This window comes from Myotis nattereri (genome assembly GCF_964212035.1).
Source record: "Myotis nattereri genome assembly, chromosome: 7".
In the NCBI taxonomy this organism is placed as follows: Eukaryota; Metazoa; Chordata; class Mammalia; order Chiroptera; family Vespertilionidae; genus Myotis; species Myotis nattereri.
The window spans coordinates 61,625,045-61,650,834 of record NC_138082.1 but is presented as its reverse complement, the minus strand read 5'-3'; the positions used below and the strand labels follow the sequence as shown (position 1 = coordinate 61,650,834).

At 45.4% G+C, this 25,790-nt stretch overlaps 1 protein-coding gene across 8 annotated transcripts in view; it reads right to left on the bottom strand.

The window, feature by feature from the left end:
- Positions 1–25,790, bottom strand: part of CACNB4 (calcium voltage-gated channel auxiliary subunit beta 4) — a 231,839-nt gene that overhangs the window by 46,198 nt on the left and 159,851 nt on the right. For all 8 annotated transcript variants that reach the window (XM_081095537.1, XM_081095538.1, XM_081095543.1 and 5 more), the window contains 2 exons: positions 2,998–3,117; positions 1,324–1,446 (listed from right to left, as the gene is read on the bottom strand). In XM_081095537.1, coding sequence (XP_080951663.1) covers positions 1,324–1,446; positions 2,998–3,117 — 243 coding nt within the window. The remainder of the gene's footprint in view (positions 1–1,323; positions 1,447–2,997; positions 3,118–25,790) is intronic.

Genomic DNA, 25,790 nt, shown 5'->3' with positions numbered 1-25,790 from the left:
TTACTAAGTATCTTCATGGGAATTTCACAGCACCCCGACCTAGTGTATCTGAAAGCAAACTTCTAACCACATCCACCCCCATAACAAGTCTTCTCCCCTCTCTGCCTTCCTTATTTTGTCAGCTGACCCTTGCTGTTCCAGGTGAGCTGGAAAAACTAGCCTCCACCCTTCGTTTCTCTTATGTCACCTTCTCCAGTACTCTCTGCCCATGGGAAATCTCCCAATCCTGTCTGTTTGCCCCTTCACTCTCTCTCCAAGCTGCTGCCTCTCTCCATCCTGTCTGCCACAGCCACTGTCCGGCCCCACGGTGTCTCCCCCGCCTCTGCAATACCCTCTCGTCATCTAAGTTATGTTAAGACACAGGCTGGTCACATCCGGCCTTTATTTAAAATTCCTCTCCAGCCCACTGCCTGGTGATAAAGTCCAGGCTTCTTGCCAGGCCCACACGGACCTTTTTTAAAAAAAAAACAAACACAAATCAGGCTCCAGCCTCTCTGCCCTGGCCCGTCCCCAGTACCACTCCCTGCTTACTGCCCTCCAGCCATCTGCATTGCTCCTGGCTGTCCCTTCCACCGGATACACCCCCACCCCAGCCTGGCTCCCTCGGGCTTCACCACTTCTGTAGAGCATTCTGGCCCCTGATCCTTCTACTCCCCAGAGTGGTGGTCCCCTCCGCCCCCCCCCCCCGCCCGCCCAAGCTCTTTATCTGGGTTCCCACCACACCCATTCAATTGTGCTGCCATCGAACTTGTCACCCGTGTGAAAACTGTGCACTTGTCAGTCTCTCCCACCAGCTCGGACCTCCCTGGCAGCAGGGAACGGGAGCCTCCACCTCTGGTCCCCCCAGACGCCCAGTACCATGTCTGACGTGAAGTAGGATTCAATGTACCCAGGTTGAGTAAATAAAAGTTTGCGGTGTCACTAGTTCACCTTTCGAGTTGAGAGGCTCCAAGCCCTCCTTGTACTGCTCAATCCCTTAAGCTTGCTGTTTCCCAAAGACCTCTGCCCCAGGTTTTAGCTTTAACACCTTAATGATTGCACTCATTAGTGTTGGTTCCAAGGTCCAAGGCCTCAGGGTTATAACCCAGATGTTTACACTGACCACATCCTGTCTAAATGGCCCCTTCAGGTAGGCGCCCTGCCAGCCGAACTCATGCTTCCCTAAGTCGGATCCGAATCTACGGCTCTGTGGTCATGCACAGTGACTAAAAGGTGGCCAGAGGACCCCACGTGTGTCCTAAATCCGCCTCGTGATGACCGTGAGCCAAAGCTCAGGCCCTGGCCTCGTGGCAGGTTAGGGGACGCAGAGAGCCCTCCATTTACCTCTTTAATGTGCAGAAAGTCCTTGGCGTCGAAGGAGATGGCCGTGCTTGGGACAGGCACATCCTCGTCCAGGGCGCCACAGTAGCTCACGTTCGTCTTCACAGCAAAGGCTACAGGCTTGGACTGGGCCCAGAGCCATGGAGTGGGGATGGAGGGAGGAAGACAGAGGAGGAATTTTCATATTGAAATATAGTATTATAACAAGACAATTGATAAGACCAGGCAGCAGGGGAAATCTCTTTGCAAAGGGGGACGGATCTTCCCTGGGTTTCCCTGGGTCAGGCAGCATGGAGACACCTGCAGACGTGGCACTGAAAACTGTGGATTCAGTGCCACCTACTCAGTCCTACCAGCCCACCCTCCCTCCCCCTGTGCTGGCACTTTCCAACATCCCAGACAAACAATGTGCCCTTAACCATTGAAAAGGAATGGCAGTGGGAGGGGCTGTCTGCTTTGTCCCCTAGTCACACCGCCCCCCTTTGGATACAGGAAGCGGGTGCTGGGTCTTAAATAAAAAGGTTGTGGGGGGGCGGGGGGGGGGGTGAGTGAGCAGCTCAGATCTGAAAACCTGTGGGACCCACTCAGTAGAATACCTTATCCTGCCAGGGAAGAGGAAGGCCGCGGACGTGGACAGGAAGGCAGAGCTGCTCACTCATCGCCTTCTCCCCAGCTACCAAAAGCTGGTTCCAAAACGCCTTTGGACCAAGCGCCCTTGGGCTGGTGCCACCTGGCAGAGGTTACACAAACCCCCAGCTACGCTAACACCACTGCCCTGACGTTTGGGTGACCACAATGGCCACAACACAGACTCTGAGAGAAAACTAAAACACAAATTAGCCACAAATGAGGGCACATGGTTCCTGCCACCCCAGCTTTGTTATTGGCTCCTGCATTTGAGCTGTGAACATGGCTGGGGAGCAGTGCTGGAGACAGGACCTGAGTGAGGGTCCCACTGATGTCCCTTAGCAGGCACTGCCCCACAGCCCCTCTGCCGACCGGCACAGACGTCGCAGGTGTGGGAGCAGAGGAGGCTGCCTCATTGCCGGCACCATTCTCTCTCTGCTCTTTTAACACGCTTATGTGACGCTTCCCATCCTGACATTTACACGTGCAACTTGTTGCCTCCTGTGGGTGCAGAGATTCCTGGGGTGGGGGAGGGGGGAGCCCTCCTTGTGGATATCTGAAGGTCTATTTTGCAATGCCTTTGTTGCTCGTCTTGGCTGCAATGCTAATACTTGTTCAAAGGTCTGAACTTCATGCTGAACTTGAGGTGGGAGACTGAAACCAAGAGGGGAGATCAACAGGGAGACCCCCAGAACAAGTGTGGCCTGAAATGAAGGCCGCTGTCATGGAACAGGTGGTGAAGCTGGAACCTTAGGCGGCTCTGCCAACACCGGGTGTGGTGAGCTTGGTATTGGCTAGGACTGCTAAGCTGGAAGATGACCAAACACTTCACCTCCAAACCAAACACAAAAGGGTGACGTGTCAGTGTCTTGGGCAAGTGCTCCCCCGGGAATGTTTTGAAACCTCATTTAGGGGCGAATGGATCAGAAAGCCTTGCAACCTGGGGCCTTATCAGGATGACCATAAAATGATGCTTTCAGAGAAATCCGAGGCAGGGGAAGAGCAGCTGATCAACATTCCGCCCCAGAACCAAAGAGGGGCAGGAGTCACCTTTGCTCTCTCCAGCTGGATGGCCGCCTGCTGCTCTCTCTCCTGCCGGATCGCTTCCCTGTCCTCTTCCAAGGAGACATCGGAGTCCGAGGGCCTGCTCGTGTAGGAATCCGCGGAACCCTGGAGAGGAAGACCCAGAGTGGTTTAAATGCGGTGCCGGGAAGCTTCTGGAACCGTCCCATCCTGTACAGCATCCTAAGTGGGTTCTTTCCATTTGCATGGAATTTGATGCGCACACCCTGGGCCTTCTTGCAGATACAAATTTAGACAGCAGAATACAGCTAAGCATCTGAGTAACTCCGAAGGTAGCGATGTTGTGAAGAAAATATTTGGACTAGGTTAAGTGCTAGGAAGTAAACTGCAGTGGAAATGATGTGATAACCAGCCCCAATTCTCCTTGTTCTCTGCTATCTTTATACTAAGCTCACATTCATTTGTGAAACTGAAGTTTAATTCCATTCTCTCTTATATACACACCTCTAAAAGGAAAAAGAGAGTCAGTCTATTACAAGAGCTAAATCCTATGTGTAGCTGTAGCTTGGGCTGCAGGTAACTGATTTGCCCAGAATTTCAACACAGGGAAGTGGAATCCTGCATTAGTAAAATGACTTTCCAGTTCCAATGCCAACACCACTGAACTTCTTCACTATTAAAATGGCCATCATTGTCCTACAGCAGCCATACTTGGTCACTAAGCCACCAAGCCATGCACCCTGAAGATGAAAACAAGGGCGTCCTTAATTGGTGCCTACATCTAGTGGGGCTATTGGAACAACACCGACATCCACGCCCAATGGTTGTATCCCAGGGACTGAGGTCGCCAGCATCACTTGGCGCTCCCAACATGAGAAGAGATGAAAACTATAGCAGCTAGTTAAAAAAAGTTACTCCCCCATCCCACCCTACCCAACCCCCCAAAATCCTGGAAGCTTGCCTTCCAGGTGCTATAGGAATATCATCCTTACAACTTCCTTAATCTGGCATTACAAATTGATATTTGCATAGACGATGACATTTACACAGCAGAGGTATAGACAGGACTGATGTATTGGGCATGTTTCATAAACCATGCACAGATTTTGAAAAGCATAGACCTATCCATAGAGCTAAGACTTTGCTATTGAAAGTGAAAAAAGACTCTAAGAATGGTTGACTGCTGAGATGGGTCCTTGGAATGTTTTTCTGAATGTTTACTTATACATTATTTGTGAATTTGCTGCCCGTAAAGAAAACTTTGCCTCTCAGTAGTGGGTGTTACTGTATTCTAGCTGGGATGGTTTACCCCATCATAAAAAAAATCCCTAGCACAGATCATCCTGGCAGCCTAGAAGAATAACCCCTGGTTAGAGGTTTTTATCAGCGTGTCCAGCAGAACCCTGGTTCTAAATTCTGCCTCTGCAACCTAATTTTGAAAATTTGGTCCAAGTTACTTAGATCACTCCAGACTCAGTCTTCCTGATCCGTACAATGGGGATACTGACTACATCAAAGGATTGAATGGAATAAAATAAACAGCTAATATTTATTAATATTACATCAGTGTGGCACTAGATGCTCTGTACACCTGTCATGGAATCCTTACAGCCAGGCATTTCAAACCCTACACAGAGCTGCATTTGATATTAAAATATTTTCTCCAGGACCTGGCACATAGTAGGCACACACTAGCCATTCTCATTCCCTTCCTAGAGTTGATATTTCTACATTGATTTTTTTTAAAAGAATTCACATATTCTAATCACTTTTCAACTCATTTATAATATGTATGCACAACAGCCCATCTTGAAATGTATCCATTTTTTATTATTATAGTTGCTGCAAAGAAAACACAGTTTCTCCCCCAGCTTTATTGAGATGTAATTGACATATAACATTGTGTACCTATTGTGCACACTAATATATTACAAAATGATACACTATTTGTTTGATCACTGCAATGTGTCTAAACCCGGGCACTTTGTGTAGCACTTTGGAAAGTGCCCTTCCCAGAGAAAACGCATTTGTTAACCAAATCCTTCTGTGCAAACCCACTGGGGAAAAGTCTGCACCTACAACATGAATTAAGTACAAGGTGACTATTTCACAGATGCACTCATTGCTCTCAAACGCGCTACTCTGAATCCTTTAAAACAGGGTTCTCTCAGAGCATCTTTTGTCCAAATTCAGTTATACTTGCATAAAACCCAGAGTAAGAGAGAAAGCACACAACCTCCTGAAATATATATGAAAACAGTTGTGAGTTAGTCCCAGGTGATGCTTTGCTGAAGTGTGATGTGTGCAGGGGCCCACGGGCTGTGGGAAGATGTCGGGGCCACAAAGTGACTTGGATGCAGGCAGCCAGGAAGGAGGCACCTGCCTTGTTTGAAAACATGTGCTGGGGAAGGTCACTGACGCCAGTTCACAAGAAAGCAGGCTGCCCACTGCTGCAGTGAGTCAAACAGCTAAAATACACAACTACTGTTGACAAGAGAAGATGGCTAATTTCCTGCAACTACCGCAGCGACATTTCACGCCCTGGCATTCGATCTCTCTGAGCACCCAAAAAGTGATGCAAGGACTCCTGCAGATGAACTTTATTTTGAAATGTGAAACAAAACTGTAAGAATTTCAAAATTACTTAATAAGCTCTACGACTGCCAAATACGTAGAAGCAGACGCTTCTGTTGACTTCCCCGTTTCTAAGAACACTGGCGGAGGGGAAAAACGGGGGCGATGAGAGCCAATTTCACAGTCAGTGTTATCACAGTGTTTCCCCTGGGGCTTCGGGTGGGTCTTTCGTTGCACATGGAAATCCTTGCTGCTGCCTCTCAAGGTCCTAGAGAAGCAGAGGGCAACACCGGAAGCTCCACTTTGGCCCATGGACATGCTCTGCTGGCTCGGCACAGAACTGGTTTCTTGTTTTCATTTATTTTTACTTTGTGTTGTTTCCACTGGGTCCAAGAGCGTATAGAGCTATCCCAGGAGAAAGGAAGGAAGAGGAAAAGAAAAGGCCCTGGGTTGCCACAAAGGCGCAGAGCGAACAACAAGAGGGCCAAGAGAGGCCAGGGGAGCCTGTGGGGCCGGACTAGAGGAAGGAGCCAGGGAGGGAAGGGGCGCAGCAGGCTTCATGGACTGGGGCTGCAGGGGGACTGCCCAGCAGAGCTCTGGTTAACCATTTATGATCAGCAACGGGGAAACGGTGAGAAGAAAATAATGTTAGATGCTAAGAGGACAGAACTAAGATACAAAGGTTGCTAGCCCCGGCCAAAGCTGGAAAATGCAGCCTCACCAGCTCTTCGTTTTTCAGAATTCCATGTCATAAAAAAAGGGCAAAGGGTGAGCTGTCTCACTTATTGAGTGAGCCAATCCCAGGCTGTTAACCCATGAGCAAAGGGCACAGCAGAGGCTAGTCCCTCAAAAGTTACTAAGCAGACACCATAGCAGGGCACATCTTGAAGTCTCCAATGAACCAACTAAATCTGAAAAAGAAAAATGGAAACCATTGCTGAAAGTCTCTTCCTAAATATAATTTTGTGTAACATATTGTATACAATTTTTAAAGCCATAAACTAATGTATCCTAGTGAACATAAAAAGAAAGAAACAGGTTATGCTTACTGGGTGTGATGTTAGCAATCCTAACCATATATATATATTTTTTAAGAATTGTGGTTTTCAATGCCTTAATTCAAAGCCCTGGGTGATGTGTACATTCCAGCACTTAGGCAGACAAAGAGCTTTTGAAATTATGCCTAAAAGATGACTATTGGACTTTGCTCTAAGCTATTTTGTACTGTTTCTTATAAATAGGAGGTTTTCAAAAATGTTGGCTGAAAGAATAAGGCAAGCTCTGCAGCCCACTTTTACTGGACAGAAGACCTAAAGTTTGGCTTCAGTCACCACTGAACTAAGTTTTGTTCTTAGGCTACAACGAATAGTCAAGGGAGGCAAAGGAGTATGTTCCGAAAAGTTCAGAAAGGGAAGGGTAGAGTCTGAGTGCTTACTCATCTCCTGCTTAATGCAAATCACTAATTATCACATCAAGCCTATGAGGTAGGTCACAATTATCCCCATTTTACAGATGAGGCCCCTGAGGCTCAGACAGTAGGAGTGTCCCTGCGTGCCACTATCACAGGGCATTATGCAGGGGACAGGGATATAGGTCGATTCTTTTTTTAAAAATTTCCTCTACAAAATCTGAAACAAAAACTTACACTAAAATGTCAAACATTTTAGTTGCCTTTAGTAAAACAAAATGACATCCTGCAATATTTTGTTAACATTGCTCATACACCAACATTTCACTAATTTGGAATGATGGATTTAGGTAAAGAACTGGCCATCTGAGATCATAGAAAGTGACTTGCAGACTGCTTTTCAGAAGACATGCTTTCAAAAAGCCATCTCCAGATTATCAAGGTTTTGGTTTGTGGATTTCTTTGAGCTTCTGCTTCAATGATAGGATTTTACTCAGCCTTTTAGTTATTGGTCAGAGATTCTAAGGTACCCTTGAGAGTTTTCTTTTACTCTTAAGTGATAGCTCCTCCAATTATGTTTATACTACTTACACACAGATTTTTTTCATAATTAAATTATCTATACTATCTAATAAAAGACAAAAAGGGTAATTGACCATACCTTCACTATGCTTCCCATTGGCTAATCAGGGCGATATGCAAATTAATCACCAACAAAGATGGCGGTTAATTTGCATATGTAGGCTCCAAGCGGTGGAGCCAAGCCAAACGGCCCTGTACCTGGCGGAGCAGTGAGGCCTCATGCCCTGGGATCAGTGGAGCCGCGAGGCCTCACAGCCCTGGGATGGGCGGAGCAACAGGCCTCTAGTCCTATCTAATAAAAGAGAAACATGGTAATTGGCGTATGACCGCTACCCTTCCCATTGGCTAATCAGCGAGATATGCAAATTAACTGTCAGCCAAGATGGCGCCCGGCAGCCAGGCAGCTTGAAACTAACATGAGGCTTGCTTGCTTCAGTGACGGAGGAAACCAACGTTCCCCGCCTGCCTTGCAGGCCTCTGAGCCTGCAGTTTGAAATATTTTAACAAATATAGAAGCTAAAAAAAACCCCAGAAACCAGCTTTCAGGGAGCTGGGATCTCAGAGCTGGAGTCAGAGCTGGAGTTATACATTGTTTCGAACCGAAACAAACCAGATACCAACTTTCAGCAGCGGAGGCCTAAGAGCTGGAGCCTCAGAGCTAAAGCTGGCCCAGAATAAAAAAGAAAAAAAAAGAAAAAAAGGAGCAGTTGGGAGCTTCCGTCACCCGCCAGCCTGAAAACAGCCCTCAGCCCCTCACCCAGACTGGCCAGGCACCCCAGTGGGGACCCCCACCCTGAAGGGTGTGTGACCAGCTGCAAACAGCCCTCAGCCCCTCACCCAGGCTGGCCAAGCTCCCCAGTGGGGACCCCCACCCTGAAGGGTGTGTGACCAGCTGCAAACAGCCATCATCCCCTCACCCAGGCTGGCCAGGCACCCCAGTGGGGACTCCCACCCTGATCCAGGACACCCTTCAGGGCAAACCAGCCAGCCCCACCCATGCACCAGGCCTCTATCCTATAGAGTAAAAGGGTAATATGCCTCCCAGCACCAGGATCAGCGGAGCTGAGAGGCCTCCCGGCACCGGGATCAGCGTGACAGGGGGCAGCGCCCAATCCCCCTGATCACCCTGCAGCTCTGTGTGTGACAGGGGGCAGGGCCATAACCTCCTGATCAGCCCTGCTCTGTGCCTGATATGGGGGAGCTCCCCAACCTCTGCTCGCCCTGCAGCTCTGTGTGTGACAGGGTGCGATGCCCCAACCCCCTGATCGGCCCTGCTCTGTGTGTGACAGGGTAGAGCCATAACCTCCCCATTGGCCCTGCCCTAAGTGTGAGAGTGGCGGCGCCCCAACCCCCTGATCCGCCCTGCTCTGTGTGTGACAGGGGGCGGCGCCCCAACTCCCCTATCGGCCCTACTCTGTGAGTGACAGGGGGGAGCTCCTCAACTCCCTGATGGGCCCTGCTCTGTGTGTGACAGGGAGGAGCTCCCCAACCCCCTGTTCAACCCTGCTCTGTGCGTGACAGGGGGGAGCTCCCCAACCCCCCTGATGGGCCCTGCTCTGTGCATGACAGGGGGCAGCACCCCAACCCCCAGATTGGCCCTGCTCTGTGCCTGACAGGGGGTGGCGCTGCAACCTCCCCATCGACCCTGCCTTGAGTGTGACAGGGGGCAGTGCCCCAACCCCCCCAATCGGCCCTACCCTGAGCGTGACTGGGGGTGGCATCCCAACCTCCCGATCCGCCCTGCTCTGTGCATGACAGGGGGCGGCGCCCCAACACCCCAATTGGACCTGCTCTGAGCCCAACCAGGGGCTGCACCTAGGGATTGGGCCTGCCCTCTGCCACCCAGGAGCAGGCCTAAGCCAGGAGGTCGTTATCTCCCGAGGGGTCCCAGACTGCAAGAGGACACAGGCCAGGCTGAGGGACCCTCCCTTCCCCCCGAGTGCACAAATTTTTGTGCACTGGGCCTCTAGTATATATATAAAAGCCTAAGTGACTGTACGTTCGACCATTTGGCCAGTAGCTATGACACACACTGACCACCAGGGGGCAGATGCTCAACACACAGACATGGAAACATGGAACAGACTGATGAATCTCAGAAGGAAGGGGGGAGGGGGGAGGGCAGGAAGAGATTAACCAAAGGTCTTATATGCATACTAGAGGCCCAGTGCATGGATTCATGCACCAGTGGGATCCCTCGGCCTGGCTTGTGGGGATCGGGCCAAAACCAGCAGTCCGACATCCCCCGAGGGGTCCTGGATTGCAAGAGGGCCTCTAGTAATTATATAGAAAAATAGAGCTTAAAACAGTACAGGCTTTGTCTGGATTATCTGATTAGTGGAATCCAAATTAATGGGCTCTATTAGAACTGTTTTACATAATTTACTTAAAATGAAGTAATATTCATTGAGAAACTTAACCAACCCCACCCTTCTTGTTATGTTGACTAGTTTGGCAATTGCTGTAACTGCCCAATTTCAGATACTATTTCTTTCCAGCTGTATCTCCATTAATAGGTCTTTAAAGGAAACTCATTCATGGTGATACCATAAGAGCAGAAGAATTTCAATTGACCTCACTGTATAAAGAGGGAGGCGACATTTGCATGGTGACAGATGATTGTTAGGCTTAGTGGGGTGATCACCATTATAAGGCATAAAATGTCAAATCACTATATCGTATACCTAAAACTAACATAGCTAATATACACTGTACACCAACTATAGTTTTAACATAGAGACACGGAGAGAAAAATGAGGCCATGGCCATTTAGGCCCTTGTGAAAAAGAGGTTGAAATGGAGGTTAACACCTTTCGTACCGCATAGAAATCTCTAAGACATACGCCAGGGACCGCACGTTTTTGGGCAAACTGCACGTTATTTAAATCATCATAACTACAGATCATAATGCACTCTAGGTGTTGTTTTTCAATAATTATAACATTTTTAGTTACAGAAACAATTAAACAAACAATTAAAGTTCCTAGTTTCAGCAGAGATGTTAAAAAGGAAATGGCAGGCTCAGCCTGCGTGGCTCAGTGGTTGAGCTTTGACCTATGAGCCAGCAGGTCACAGTTCGACTCCCGGTCAGGGCACATGTCCAAGTTGCAGTCTCAATCCCCAGTGGGTGGCATGCAAATCAATAAAAATATATTTTTTTTTTTAAAAAAAGGGAAATGACACTATTTGCACAGGAAATCTTGAAGGTGCTGCTGAGAGATGCAGAGCTGCTTAGAGGAAGCACCTAACAGTTTCTTGTAAATGTGGACTTCTATAACCCTTCGAATGAAGGAACTGACTGAGGATGCTTTCTTCTCACACAACCCCAGAGGGGATTACAAAGTAGCCCACAAAACACTACTTTTACACTGTGGTCTATTTTCTTTCTTTCTTTCTTTCTTTCTTTCTTTCTTTCTTTCTTTCTTTCTTTCTTTTACAATCACATAAGGAAACACTTATTTGAGGTTTAACATGAAATCATACAAATAAAATTTGTATAAACACAAATCCACATTGAATCATAACACAGATAGCAAAAGACAAGGTAAAAACAAAGAAAACTAATGGGCGGCTATATACAGCTGGACACAGTTGTGTCTTTCTTGTACACTAGAACGTCTTTTACAAAATAATCATCGTAGAGCAACAGAAGACCAATCAATCTTCAACATCGTCCTGCAGATGGGTTATGTTAGCAATCTCCTCCTGTTTTCTCCAATGTCCTCCTTTAATGTGGCTGATAGGTGTTTTGGTGATTGCCTCCCCCTCGAGATGCCTTGCCATAAGTGCTCTGTTGGCCACTGTAGTCTGCATATCCCTATCCATATCCGTAGTTCCCATAGTTATACCGAGTATAATCATAGCCGCCATAGCCACTATAGCTTTGATCACCACCATAGGCACTGTTTTAATTTCCATAACCTTGATCAATATAGTTATTAAATCCTTGGTTCCAGTTTGGCCCTGACCTCGGCCTCGACCCTTAGAACCACTTCTTCCACCAGCTGCAGCACCTCTTCCTCCCTTTTGTTGTTGCTGTTGCTGCCTATATACCTCTTTGGGTTGGGCAGCTTTGATTTCACACTTGCTAGAACCAATTTGATAATATCTGCTTCCTAACAACTTCTGTAACATTAAATATTAGTGATCATCTATATATATAAAAGCCCAGCAACCGGAACGGCAGAATGACCAGAACAACTGGAATGACTGGTGGCTATGATGTGCACTGCACTGCGGCTGCCAACCAGCCTGACTCGGGCCCCAATTGGCACCCCACAGCACCCCGATCGGGGGTGGGGCCAGCTGGCCAACTGCCTGTGGCCCCTCCCCCAGGCTGGCCCGGCCCAGTGGGCCCCCATTGGGGCAGGCTGCTGGACCTCACCCATGCATGAATTCGTGCACTGGGCCTTAGTTATAATATAACAATCATCATCATAACAAAATAACCACTATCATTTTTTGAGCATGTACTATGTCCCATGGTTAAGGTTAAACACTTTTATTCATTGTGATCATTGGAGAAGAATATGTCCTGTGAAAGGCCTGGGCCCTAACAGAGGCTGGTTAGTATGAGTTTTTCTCTTTGGTCCCCAATCTCCTATATTTATGAAGCCTGTAGGTCTTAGGTTAAAAATATGATGATGTAACTTAGTGTAGTAGTGTAATTTAGGTGCAAAGGCTATTTCTGAATTACAGGACAGTGACTAATTTGAGGATATTTGAGAGGTATGGTGGGTCCCTTGTGCACACAAACAATACTTGCTCTCTACATAAGAGCCATGCCTACTCCTAGTTATCTCCACAGAAGCAGGAATGCTCTGCAGCTTGTGTCACCAAACTTGTCCTCAGGCTGCTGTGTTCGCTATCCCTCCTTAGGTTTCCAGGGCCTTGCTACCTACTACACAGGGCCCAGCCCTCCCAATCGGCATGGACCAACCCATCTGCAGTCCCAATGGCCAGAGCCCACACCCTTCCCTGGAGTAGTGCCCTTCCTCTCCAGTGGGTTCTGAGGTGAGAGGAGATGAAAGCAAGCTTGACTCCCATCTGATAAGTCTGTGTTAGAGCTCATTGGAAAAGAACTTATTCTTAGCTCAACCTTTGGAACTAGAAATGGGGCTTTAATTGGAATAAAACAGCACTTTTCAGACATTATCTAATTTAGTCGCTAAAAACTTAAAGAGGTAGAGTTCACTATCCACCCTGAAGTAAACAAGGCTTACAGACACCAATAATGTGCCCAAGGTCATGCAACCAGTGATATGTGGGGAACTTAAGACTGACTGACTCTACAGCCCTTGCTAACAGCTAATAACTAAGCCCAGAAGAGGTGCTGGTAAGGCGCTGCATGAGCAAATGACCGAGGCTGGAGGCATAAAGAAAATGAAATCAGTCTCTCTCCCTGCCTCCCTCTCTCTGTCTCATTCTCTCTTACTCTCTTTGCATTTAGATTGAACTGACAATTACTGAGCATGCTATATTCTCTCCAGTGCATTCACTTGGTTTCTCTCCACAGCTCTTTTGAGACATCACAGAGGGTCAAGCTGCATTCCCGCAGTCACCCAGCCATTAACTGGTGAAGCCAAGATTTACACCTGAGGCAAGAGCATCTCCTGAGTGATCTCAAAGATTCCTCTGAGGTCTGCTCTTTCTATTATTATTATTTTTTATATATATTTCTTTTTTATTGATTTCAGAGAGGAAGGGAGAAGGAGAGAGAGATAGAAACATCAATGATGAGAGAGAATCATTGATCGGCTGCCTCTTGCACACCCCCTACTGGGGATCAAGCCCGCAACCCAGGCATGTGCCCTTGGCCGGAATCGAACCTGGGACCCTTCAGTCCACAGGCTGACGCTCTATCCACTGAGCCAAGCCGGCTAGGGCCTGAGGTCTGCTCTTAAAGATGTCTTCGTAGTGCCAGGAATTCGGTCTTCAAGTACTTGGTGATGGAGTATGCATTTGCGCAGGCATGAAAGTACATACAATCAACTAATACTAAGGATGTGACTATCAAACCTGTGGATTTTCTCTTCCATTCCTTCAGGCCTACCCCTTAGCTCATTAATACTGTATATCCAAAGTGGTCAGAGAGGAAAGCCACACCTGCTCATTTTTGTTGTTGTTATTAACTTTTGGACCAAATGAAAAAAATGTTAGACGATATAATTATTGTTTAGAATGTGTCTGGGAGAGATACTATGATCTATTCTAATCACCTTTATTTATCATTAGGAAACATAGGAGAAAGAATGATTACTCACATGAGATCTGGACCCAAATAAGCAGTTCTGAGTTGGGCTTTGCAGCTAGAATGCCTGGGTTGCGATCCTAAGCTGCCACTCACTAGATGTTGGCTTTTGGACAAGACACTCTTTCTATGCTCAGTTTCCTTTCTGAAAAGGAGCATATTAACTTATGAAACTGCTATGAAGATTATGTACTCAGGGCAAACAGTGTAAGCAGTTGGCAGCACAAACACCCAACGCTGGCTAGCCAGCATGCTGACTCCATGGCTTATCCTGGCCCTGTGTGTTTGGGTGAGTCCAATTTGCTGTGTTTAACTCTCACCTAAAAAAAATGGGTAGATGTAAAGCTTGAATTAATCAAGGTGAAGAGGCATCAAAGGCCCTATATAGTAAGAACTTTGATGGGGACAGTTAAAGGCACTGGCTGAAATGAAACTTGGGAGTCAGGTTGCTATTATTCCTCCATAACTTTCCTGCCCACAAACGCTGTGTTTACTCCGGAGGCATTCCCGCTCTGGGAATAACCTGAAGATGATCAGTTTTGTTTTGTTTTTGTAGAGAGCAGACAAGAAGAAAGCTGCTGTCCTTGGCCTGTGGTGCGGACTCACTCTCCACTCTGAACTGTGGCAGCTCCAAGGACATGCCCATTGGCCAAGGCTGATGTCGGAGCCCTCCTCTTTAAGACTCCAGGGGCCACGTCAAGAGGGCCAGCGCTCCGGGCAGTCCCCAATCCCAGAACACAGTCATGTCCTCACCTACCCGACCCACCCGGTGGGTTTAAGGGCCAGACCCGTCAACAAGACCAGCCAACCCCTCAGAGACCTCTGGATTCCTAAATGGGTTCAGAGTCACATCCAAGAGACAAGACACTTTCCCCTTCAAAGTCAGAACGTGAGCTCTCTGGCCACAGAGTGTGCCCTTGTGTCATTTCAATCAGGAAAATAAGGCAGCAGTCACTTCACTTAGCTATGTTTTCTTTTTCTATTTTCTTGCTCCTTTTGCTGCCTTGAAATACATGCTTAAATTTTTTTTTTTTTAAAAAAAGAGCACTCCCATTCTAAAGCTCTGGTGAATTTATTAAAATACGTCTTTTGTGATCACTCTGCTTCTTAATAGATAAGGAAAAAATTCATGAATCATATACATATATAATTCAAATGGCTGGATTGGAAATAAGCTAACAAATGGTTGAGTACCACGGTCCTATAATCTCCACTGTTAGGCAGGATAATAGCTGTAGAGCAAACCCCACGTCCAGGTGAAGACAAGAGCCTGAGAGAGAAATAGGGCTTGTTATCAACACATGAGAGGCATGCTGTCCATTTGGTAGGAGAACTTTTTCCTCGTTGGGCTCATCCTGAAAGCCCTTCTCCTCCCCCAGTATTTTAGGGGATATAAACTCCCTCCCGGCCACCACAGCGAGGCTCAGGGAGACCCACCGTCGGGAGAGGGCCAGCTGAGAACCGCAGCCTTCACGGGGTGCCTCCCCTCTCCAGGGCTGCGTGCACCTGCGCTCCGGGTTGTGGGAGACTCGGTACTTTAATAGGAAACTTAGGGCAAATGTAGACACAACAGTAGGAGTTCTCTCCTAATAACAGGCAGAGAATGAAGACCAGCGCTGCATACATGCCCTGGAAAAGCGGGGACCCACAGATATTTGCCTTATGCTCTTAATGGGGCAGACAGTTACTCAAGTAACCACAGTATGAAGGAGAGCATGAGAGGTGCTGTCACAAAAATGCAAGTCCAGTTCTGAATAGAGCAGGTTAATTCTGTTTGGAGGGACACAAGATCTTTGGGAGAAGATGGGGTGTTATCAGGGCTGCCAGGAATAGGCTGCACAGCCAAAGCCCCAGGAGAGGACAGCAAGGCCAAAGGGCAGGGAAATAACAGAAATGTTTGGAGAACAATGAAGTTTGGCAACTCTGTTGTCAGTATTGGGGTGGGAGTTGTGGACTTAGAGATGGAAAAGGCATGTGTCATGCCTTTTAACATTTACAATGAAGTTGGGGTGAGATACATGTTAATGAAAAATGGCAATTCAGTACTAGAACTACGTTATTTAAGAAAAAACACAGCGGGGTGTGGGGTGTGGGTGGGCCTCCTGCCTTTGGAGTTGTGACACAGTGGAGGTCAGTCCGAAATGGCTGAGCGGCGTAACCGCATGGAGAAGGCAGGGCTAGGACTTCACCTGAAGGCTGGGCTGGGGTCAGAACCATGTCGCCAGGCATTGCAAGAGAAAGCAGAGGCTGTGGGAACACAGGCATGAAAGCAGCCCCTTGCCCGACATGCTGGGGAGTGAGATGTTCAGCGGTTCATGAGGAGCAGTAGCTGGAAATAAAATTGTAGAGGGGAGTGAATGCAGAGCCCAACCCGCCCTGGGGGTGGCAGGAGGAGGTGCCTGCAGCCCCTGGCTGGGGGGGGGGGGAGCAGATGCTGAGCTTGGGTGGGAGGGTCTCGGGTGGAAGAGGCAGCATCAGGAGGCTCTGTGTGGCCAGAGAAGCCAACAGGGAGACTGGAAACGCGGCACTGGGGAAAGGGAGGCCAAGGTAACCCAGAAACGCATTTCAATGAGCATATTCTAAAAATGGTTGACAGGGTATAGGAAACACATACAATTTACTGATTGTGTAGTACAGGGGTCCTCAAACTACGGCCCGCGGGCCACATGCAAATACGAATGTTGTATTTGTTCCCGTTTTGTTTTTTTACTTCAAAATAAGATATGTGCAGTGTGCAAAGGAATTTGTTCATAGTTTTTTTTTAAACTATAGTCCGGCCCTCCAACGGTCTGAGGGACAGTGAACTGGCCCCCTGTTTAAAAAGTTTGAGGACCCCTGGTGTAGTATGTGCTAGGCCTCGACGCTCTATGAAATGCTAACTAAATGTGATAGAGGAGGTGGAAGAGATCCTTTAGTTTAACCGTTTTCAACTTTAAGACGAGCCGTTGTCACAGTTTTTGGTTGGCTTTTCTTTAAAAAATACATGTTAAGCCCGCCAGTGTGGCTCAGTGGTTGAGCATCGACCTATGAACCAAGAGGTTACGGTTGGATTCCCAGTGGGGGCACATGCCCGGGTTATAGGCTCGATCCCCAGCAGGGGGCGTGTAGGAGGCAGCCAATCAATGACCCTTTCTCATCAGCACTGATGTTTCTTTTTCTTTTCTTTTCTTTTTTATTGCTTAAAGTATTACAAAGGGTATTACATATGTCTCCTTTTTTCCCCCACCCTTGACAATCCCCTGGCCTCCCCTACCCCCCCCCCCAGTGTTTTATTTATGTCCATTGGTTATGCTTATATGCATGCATATAAGTCCTTCAGTTGAAGCATTGATGTTTCTATCTCTTCCTCTCCCTTCCTCTCTGAAATCAATAAAAATATATTTTAAAAAATATGCTAAATTCATCAACTAACACTGGCCCACACACCGTAGGGTCTCAGGTTTGATGTATCTTCGGTTCAGCAGAAACAAGAAAAAAAAAAATCAGAGCTTATATGAGAGAAAATGTAGTAAAGCTGGGAAAGTTTTAAAATATATGCAGTTCCTTATCTAACAAGTCCAAAACATCCTCAATATTAACTTCATACTTTGTGAAAAGATTCTTCACCAACTGAAGCTGCTCAGCTTCAAGGCACTACCACCTCCAGTTCTGCAAAATTAAAATGAGTAAATAATCCTTCCTAGAAGAAAAGATCACCAAGCATTTAGAAAGGAATGTGGACAGCATTTTGAACATTGCTATTAAAACGTGGTCTGGTACTTGTTCCAGAAGTTATTTATAACCAAAGACGGCATAAAAATGGACAAGGATGGACAAGCAAAATGCCTCACTGGGGAGGGCCTGGGGTCTATATCAATGCTGAGGACTAGGATTTGAGAGACAAACATTTCTTATTTTAAGCAGCCACGGCTTCGCTGAACAAATTCCAGGGAACTTGGATTTATTGCCAATTCTATCACCATTACAAAACCGGAACGACAATAGGACCTCTCACCATTTAGCAAGAAGGCTGTAACGATGCTAAATATGAAGGGGAAATGAAGCTCATGCTGAGAGAACACCCGACTTTACCGGAAAACCAGTCACCGTGCATGTTGTCCACAAGCAGTCCTTATGAGAACAAAGCGGAATCCAGCTGAAGTCGGCAACATTCTCCTGAGCGGGTAACACCAGCACTTGTGTGTTCATGGAATGCCAGCTGAAGCTCACATGAAAACTGCAACAAAAGGCCCCCTGGATGCCCTGGCAAAGTCGTCGCCCCGCCCCCCACCCCGTGCTAACGTGCCTCAACACGTGGCAGGCTGGTACAAGCAACTTCTACCTCAATGACTAAATGAAGAAAGGTTCTTCACAAATATTAGAATCCTGTGTCCTAGGTAATAAAAATCAAGTCACGAGCTGTCCTGACACATGTTCTCCCTACAGACAATGAGAAGCCTACAGTTGATTATATTTTGGGGTTGTTGCTTTTTTTTGCTTCAGCCACCAGGAAGCTCAGAACTACGTCCTGACTTTCCTCTTGGTATAGATCCCTTATTTCAATTTATATTTTCCATGACTCTGATCTGCTACTTACTTTTTCGCGGGGTTGTATGTAGTCTTTGAAGTCATCTCAAAATCTCTGCTGGATGAGGTGCAAGTAGAAATTTAAAAAAACACACAATAATTTTCATCAAATTGTATTCTAACATTTGTTAGAATGAAACTTTGCTTCATTTTCTTTAGAAAAGTATATAGATAGTTCTTTTGAGCCCTTGGTTGCTGTTATCTGGTTTAAAAAATTTTAATAGCCTCTCTTTTCAGAAAGGAGGGTTTTCAATGCCTCTCTTACTGTCTGCCCAGGTGCTAGCCATTTGGAAGTTTCCAAATAAGAAACTAAGTTCTCTGTGCCACTAGTTGGCCTAATTCTGCCCTTGAATGCTGAGTTTGTGATTTATTCAGTATGTTTCTTTGCATATTTACTAAGATTCAGTATAAACATGTACTGAATCAACTCAGAAACACTGTCCCATTATTCTTCATCTAATCCACATCAATCTAAAACAGAAATAAGAAAATGTCTGTTGCACTGGTCGGTGTGGTTGTGTTTAGAGTGCTGGCCTACACACCAAAGAGTCTCGGGTTTGATTCCTGGTCAAGGGCACGTACCTGGGATGTGGGTTCTCTTACCCAGCTCCAGTGGGGTGTGTGCAGGAGTCAACCAATTGATGTGTCTCTCTCACATCAATGTTTCTCTCTCTCTCTCTCTCTCTCTCTCTCTCTCTCTCTCTCTCCCCCCCCCCCCTCTCTCTCCCCCTGCCCCCCTCCCTTCCACCCTCTCTCCAAAGAAAAATCAATGGAAAAAATACCCTCGGGTGAGGATTAAAAATGAAACAAAACAAAATGTATGTTCATTTACTTTGAAAAGAAGAACAAAACTGGGAGCAACATTATTCAAATGGTATCTTAAATTGTTCTTGGCAACAGCCAAGTTCATCTTTCATCTTTCTCCTCCAACATGCTCAGGTCAGAATATGCACCTCAAATTTTTCCAAACATGTTTAACTCACAGTGTGTGGCACATAGCAGGCACTCAGGAAATACTTGTTGACTGGGATGGGGGAGGCTCCTCCCTGCCCTTGTACAGGGTGCTGACTCTCATTTGAAAAGCCTCTTCTCTCCTTGTCCATCTGGCAAACTCCATTCCATCCATAAACTGTGTTATAATTTGTATGTGTAGTTGTTCTATCTTTCTGACAATAACTACTCAGGGCAGGTACTGCACCTTTTTCATCTTTGTGCCCCAAACATGGGCTTGGCTCATGGAAGGTGTATAATAAATGTCTGTAGGTAGGTTGGTATACAGGTAGAAGAGGTAGGGAGGGAGGGACAAACATTTCTTTGCATTGCTCTTTAAGAAAAGAGTGTATTGCATTTTACTAGCCACTCAACTACTGAGGTGCATTCAGTAGAGGAAAATGCTTGCCTCCAATATTTCCGAAACCACCCCTGCAAAAGCAGATTGAATTTCGTGTTTCACTGAATCCATCCATTCATGATTAATTGGGTAGTTAAGCGCTTCCAATAACATGTGCAGCTGGGAATTCCTCCAGCTGTCATTAATTTTACTAAAGATTCAAATCCTCAGTATTTATCTGCTAAAATGGAGCCACTGTTACTCCAATCAAAATCCAGTAATGAACTCTGCCATTAGTATTGACAAACAACTGAGTAATTTACAAAAGCTACAAGGATGCTAACTCCAGTTGCCCTGCTGGTTACTGTCATAATAAATTTGATGCTATTCAATCTCCTGTTTTCTTCTACTAACCAAGTTTTTAAAAAACATCCAGAAATATCCCATAAGTCAGTGACCCTAGAGACACAACATAAGGACAGTAACAACTGGCGACATCTTAATGACTAAAATGGAAGTCAACACGTTTCTTTGGCTTTCAGGCTTATTTTGCTGGGTTGGACGAGAGGAACTACACTTGAAAGCTAGGCAATATCTGGCAATGAAACATTCTGAAATTGAATGCAGACTTTCCCAAAAAGAGGAACTAGAATACTATCATTTCCCCCTCATAGTCTGCAATCAAATAATGAAGTGGGACCATGAGCCAGCTCATTTTGGCTGCCAGCCTCTCAGCATGGCACTAGTGCATGCCAGGATGCTGTGCCATTAAATGTAATATAGGCCTGCAGATGAACCTAAAATATTCAACCCATTCTCCAAAGGAGGAGGAAGCAGAAAGCTCAGCCACCGTGCCCAGGCATTTCCTTCTCTAAAACTGGAGTTCTCACCAGCCAGTTGCTTATCACTCACTGTCACTCCATTTGCCAATATATGGTATTATCAATTCACAATTTCTCATATGCTACCGATAATGCACACTGCGTATTAGTCCATCCAATACACATTTTCCATATGTGCACTGGTCTTTCAAGCTGAAAGTCCAACTCTGCAGACAGCAGCAGAAAAGAACCCATAAGCTGAAGGAATGGATAATTTGATTGTCAAAGCCAAGTGTTTGCAGGTCTTGGGTAGACGACCTGCTCTATTTAATTCAGGTCCCTAAAGAAAATAATAATGTTACAAGATGGCCACAAATATTATGCCTTACAAGATGAAAGGGGATTGGGTTCAGTTTGCTCCTTTAAGTACCAGCTGCCTTACATCAGGGCGAGGTCTTTAGCTAACAGATGGTTATTCTTCACATCCCAGGGAAACATCACCGGCCTCAGCAAGGGAAAGATGACCAAGAGGACTTGGTATCTGACGAAACCCAACCAGAGAAACCGGAGCAAGGAAAGCTAGGCATCAAGAACCATTCGCTGGCCAGGAATGGAAATAGACCGTTTCCTGTCTGAAATAATTTCTTACTGAAACTGTTCACAAACTGAAAGAATAATCAATTTCTCGGATCAAGTTCATATCTGAATGGGTGTAAACCCTAATAGAACCACATGCCCTTTAAGTAAAAAGGTGTTTAGCCAAAACTCTACTTCGGTTTCCATCTAGCTCTGCATAAGCAGCTACCTCACTCTATCTTTCCACGTGTGGGTGCACACACACACATATATGGACACACACAGAGACACACACACACACACACTACTATCATCTGCCTACTCAATAGCCTCCAAGAATTGTAAAATTTGGCTTTTCTCGGCAAAAAGTTTAGGGAGGGACCCTGTATCAGAAAAGAACTACTCAGATGTGCTTTTAATCTTAGAAGTTCTCAATTCAAATGTGATCAATAGTCTAAAAAACATTAAAAAGCAGCAGCTTATCAGCTTCTTTAAATAACAACTTCTCATATTTTATCATAAGTTTTTAAAATGAAAAGTAATTAAAGACATTGGTTGCCCCATGAATAAAAATCAAAGATTTACTGTTTGCCCTTTTGCCAGGATAAAAATAATTATCTTATGTATCATGATTTGTTTAAGTAGCAATCATTAGTGAGCATTAGTACCTCTATAAACACTAAAAATAAACTGCTAGGGCAGAGGGTAAGAGCCTAAGAATAATCAGTCCATTTATAAAACCATTGACTCCTTTCATGGCCAGACCTGCTCCTTCAGGGGTCAGCTACATTGTCAAGAAATGCCTGAGCCACCGTAATTGATGGTCAATAAGGGGAAGATGAAATGGTCTTGGTCTTTATCTTTTGCTGTCTTACTATTTCATCCACAGTCCTGCCCAGCCACTGAAGGCCCTCTGAATTTCGATGGCTCTAAGCCAGGCTCCTGTCTGTTCCTCCAGCTTCATGTCTCACCACTCCCTGCTGTCTCCCACATGCTATGCTAAGAGCTTGTACCTCTCCAGTTCCCTGAGTACATCATGTAGACTCCTACCCCGATGTGCTCTTTAATCCACTCATCCTAATTCCTCCTCATCCTGGAAGAAGAGGTGTGTTACCTCCAGGATGCTTTTCTGAGACCCCCCTAGTGGGCTCCCTCAGCTTCCATTAAAATTGCTGTGTTCATTTGTCATCACTGCATTTAGATTTTTAAGATAATTATCTCTCTGCATGTTTATTCTCCATTAGGTTGTGCAGTCCTTAAAGGCAAAATCCATGATTTATTCATCTCTATCCAACCCCCCGCCCCCTGCCCAGGGTTTAGCTCAGTAACTGGTTTTATAAATGTTTATTGAATGATGGAACATGTACATGAGTAAATAATTTATGGATAAGCTGAGAACAGAAGGTAGGAAAAACAGCACAAGAGAACTAACATATGATCATATATTTTCATCAGGGATATAGATGAGTTATAGCCTCAACAATTAAAATACAACTGTATTTTATGTTAATATTTTTCCTTGAATCAGGTCCTTAATATACTAGCCACCAAAGAAATAGATGTAAATGACATTTTTTTTCCCTAGAGAAAAATGTGCTATCTTTTAAAATAAACGTTTTTTACGCTAATTTTTCATTTTTTAATTTTAAATTTATGGGCAGCTCAAAAAGTAGATGTGGCCCTGGCAGGGAAGGAAGGTCAAGGGGTCAAGGGAAAGTGCTGTGCTTCCTAGTCCAGTGTGGCAGTACTCCTGCCTCAGTTTACCTGACTCCATCCAGTGCATAGGAGAACGTCTGTGTGGGTGTGAGGGGGTGGGGTGGGGGGTCTGGGGCTGAGCTGGGGCCATCTAAAATAGACTCTTTATTTAGGAGTAATTTTAGATTTACAGAAAAGGTGCAAAGGTAGTCCAGAGAGTGCCCACATTCCCTTCCCATAGTTCCCCTTCTGTGAACATCTGACATACCCGTGACCATTTGTCAAAAGGAAGAAACTAACATGGGCAAGTTACCATTAACAAAATTCCAGATATTATCAGATTGCACCAGTTTTCCACTAATGTCCTTTTTTCTGTTCCAGTATCCAATTCAGGACACCCTATTGTATTTAGTCTATGCTTCTCTAAGTCCAATATTGACTTGATTGCAAATAAGAACAATTGCTTAAAGATTGGTTAACGTTCTCTGCCACTCTTCGGGTCTCTTCCATCTCCCGAGTGACCGCTGGCCGGCAGCCTCCTTTCCTGGCCTCGGCCAGGAAGAGCACAGCAGGTGCTGCCTGCTTCCGTTGCCAGGCACAGCTGTCCGCCCATGTGGGCTAAGAATATTTCAACCAGGTCAGCACAGCTTCTAAAAAAAGGAAACTGAGGTAGAGTAGGGATGCTAGCAAAGACGGCGCCACTAACAAAGAGCATCCTGAGTTGGTTTGTCAAAGGGATCACATGTGGATCAAAAGTTCTCAAATAGTCTTCAAGAGGCTTTTGTCTGGAAGCTTAGCGTGGTGTGGTGAGTTAGAAAAAAGAGCTGCAGTCGGAGAATATGAGGCTGGGATGAGCCTTTGCTGCTGTCAAAAATAAATAGAGAAGGAACAAAGGCACCAGGAGAGCCCAACTTCAGCAAAGGGGTTTTTCAAGGTCCATAGGGCATTACCAGCAGAAAAATAAGGAGCTCATTTGCTGCTAATTTCCCCGTTCCCACTTCTGTAAGATACAGAGCATTATATTTAGGAAGAGCTGGTGAACTTGAGCACTTTGGAAAGTTTGAAAGCAGACACCATGCAGGGACTATTTTTAAGGCAAAAGGGAGCTCAACTTTTTGCTTGACAACGAAGAAGAGAGGATTCTATTCCAGTTGGAACAGTAGGATAAGGCTGATCACGATCCCTCACCAGGCCCTCCAAGGTGCCCTCCTGGCATCCTGCGGGCGTCCTGCCTGAGTTCAGGGAGCTGCACTGCAAAGGGAAGCAAAGATCCTCAAGGAAGCCTGTGGAGGGCTGCAGATGAAAACAGATCACGGGAAAGAAATCGGGATTGACTCATCTGGAGAAAGAGAGCCAAGAAAATTCTAAATAGCACGCTTTAAGAATCTGGGTGGCTTGAATATAAGGGCTGGGGAAAAGCAATTTTGCAATGAGGACAGAGGGAAGGAAAGTATGTCTCCTTGCAGCATGAGGGATTTAAGTTGGACAGAAGAGTACTTTTTTTTTTTTTTTTTTTTTTTTTTTACCAAGACAGTACAAATTATTAGGCACAGGACTGAGTTTCTAATACAGGGTATAAAATCCCATGCCTAGCTTCTCAAGTTCCCTCATAATTCTGAGAGTTTACCTAAATGAGTATAAGTTGGTGTTTCAGACATTTCCCCATTTTCTTCGGTGGAGTCAAAAGCAGAAGTGCGAACATAAAGGACTTGTAAATTTTGTGAAGTACAATGGTTTTTTAAAAGGGGAACAGGCATCATGCTGGAAGATAACTGGATAAATTTAGGAAGAAAGGAAACTTTAGGTGAGTTTTTGCCCTTGACTTATTTATTCCTGGCTCCTTTTTTAGGGTTTTCGGGTCTCTCCTTTTCAAAGCATAGAAGGCCCTTACTGCACGATTTCCTGCTATAAACCCTCTGCATTTGTCATAGAGAAAAATAGTTAGAAATGCATGAGAGATCTAGAAAGATATAAAATAAACCAGTTTACTCTATATTTATATGAATACTTAAAAGAATAAAAATGCTTAAAGCATAAAATTATTCATGCGTATTTTAAAAGTGTTCCATTGAAAAAAAACCTATCGTGAAATAAAACATTCAACATTAGAATCTATTACTGGTTTTAAAATAGTCAAATAAAAAATATTAAATCTTGATTATAAATTGTTGAAGGGAAGAAATTATATATATATGTATGTATGTATTTATCTAAGGACTAAAGCCAAAATATTGAAACCGCATACAATCTGCCTTAAGGGCCACAAGAGGAAACAGCAAATTTCTGTTGTTGTGCAAGCTCGAGCATTTTAGTCTATGGGCTTAGAACAGTGGTTCCCAGCTGGGGGAATTTTGCCCCGAGAGGACATTTAGCAATATCCAGAGATAATTTCAATTGTCACACTAGGGGGGGGAAAGGGGATGCTACTGACATCTAGTGGGTAGAGGCCAGGGATGCTGCAAAACACCCTAGGATGCATTGGACAGGCTCCCATGACAAGTAATTATCTGGTCCAATATGGTGCTAGTGCTGAGGTTCAGAAACTCTGGCTTATGCTATGGAAAACAGTATGGCTGTTACTCAGAAAACTAAAAATAGAACTACCGTCATCCAGCAATCTCACTTCTGAGTATGTAACCAAAAGAACTACAATTGGGATCTCAAAGAGATGCCTTCACTCCACGTTCACTGCAGCACTGTTCATAATAGTCAAGATATGGAAACAACCCAAGTGTCTATCAACAGATGAGTGGATAAAGAGCAAGTGCTATATGCATACAGTGGAATATTACCTATCCTTAAAACAGAAGAAAATCCTGCTTTTTGCAACAACATGGATAACCTGGGGGACATTATGCTAAGTGAAATGAGCCAGTCGCAGAAGAGCAAAAACTGCATGACTCCACTTACTGGTACACGAGGTATCTAAAATAGTCAAACTCATGGATGCAGGCAGTAAGAAGGTGGCTGCAGAGGCTGGTAGGGAGGGGGAAATAGGAGTTGTGTTCAATGGGTATA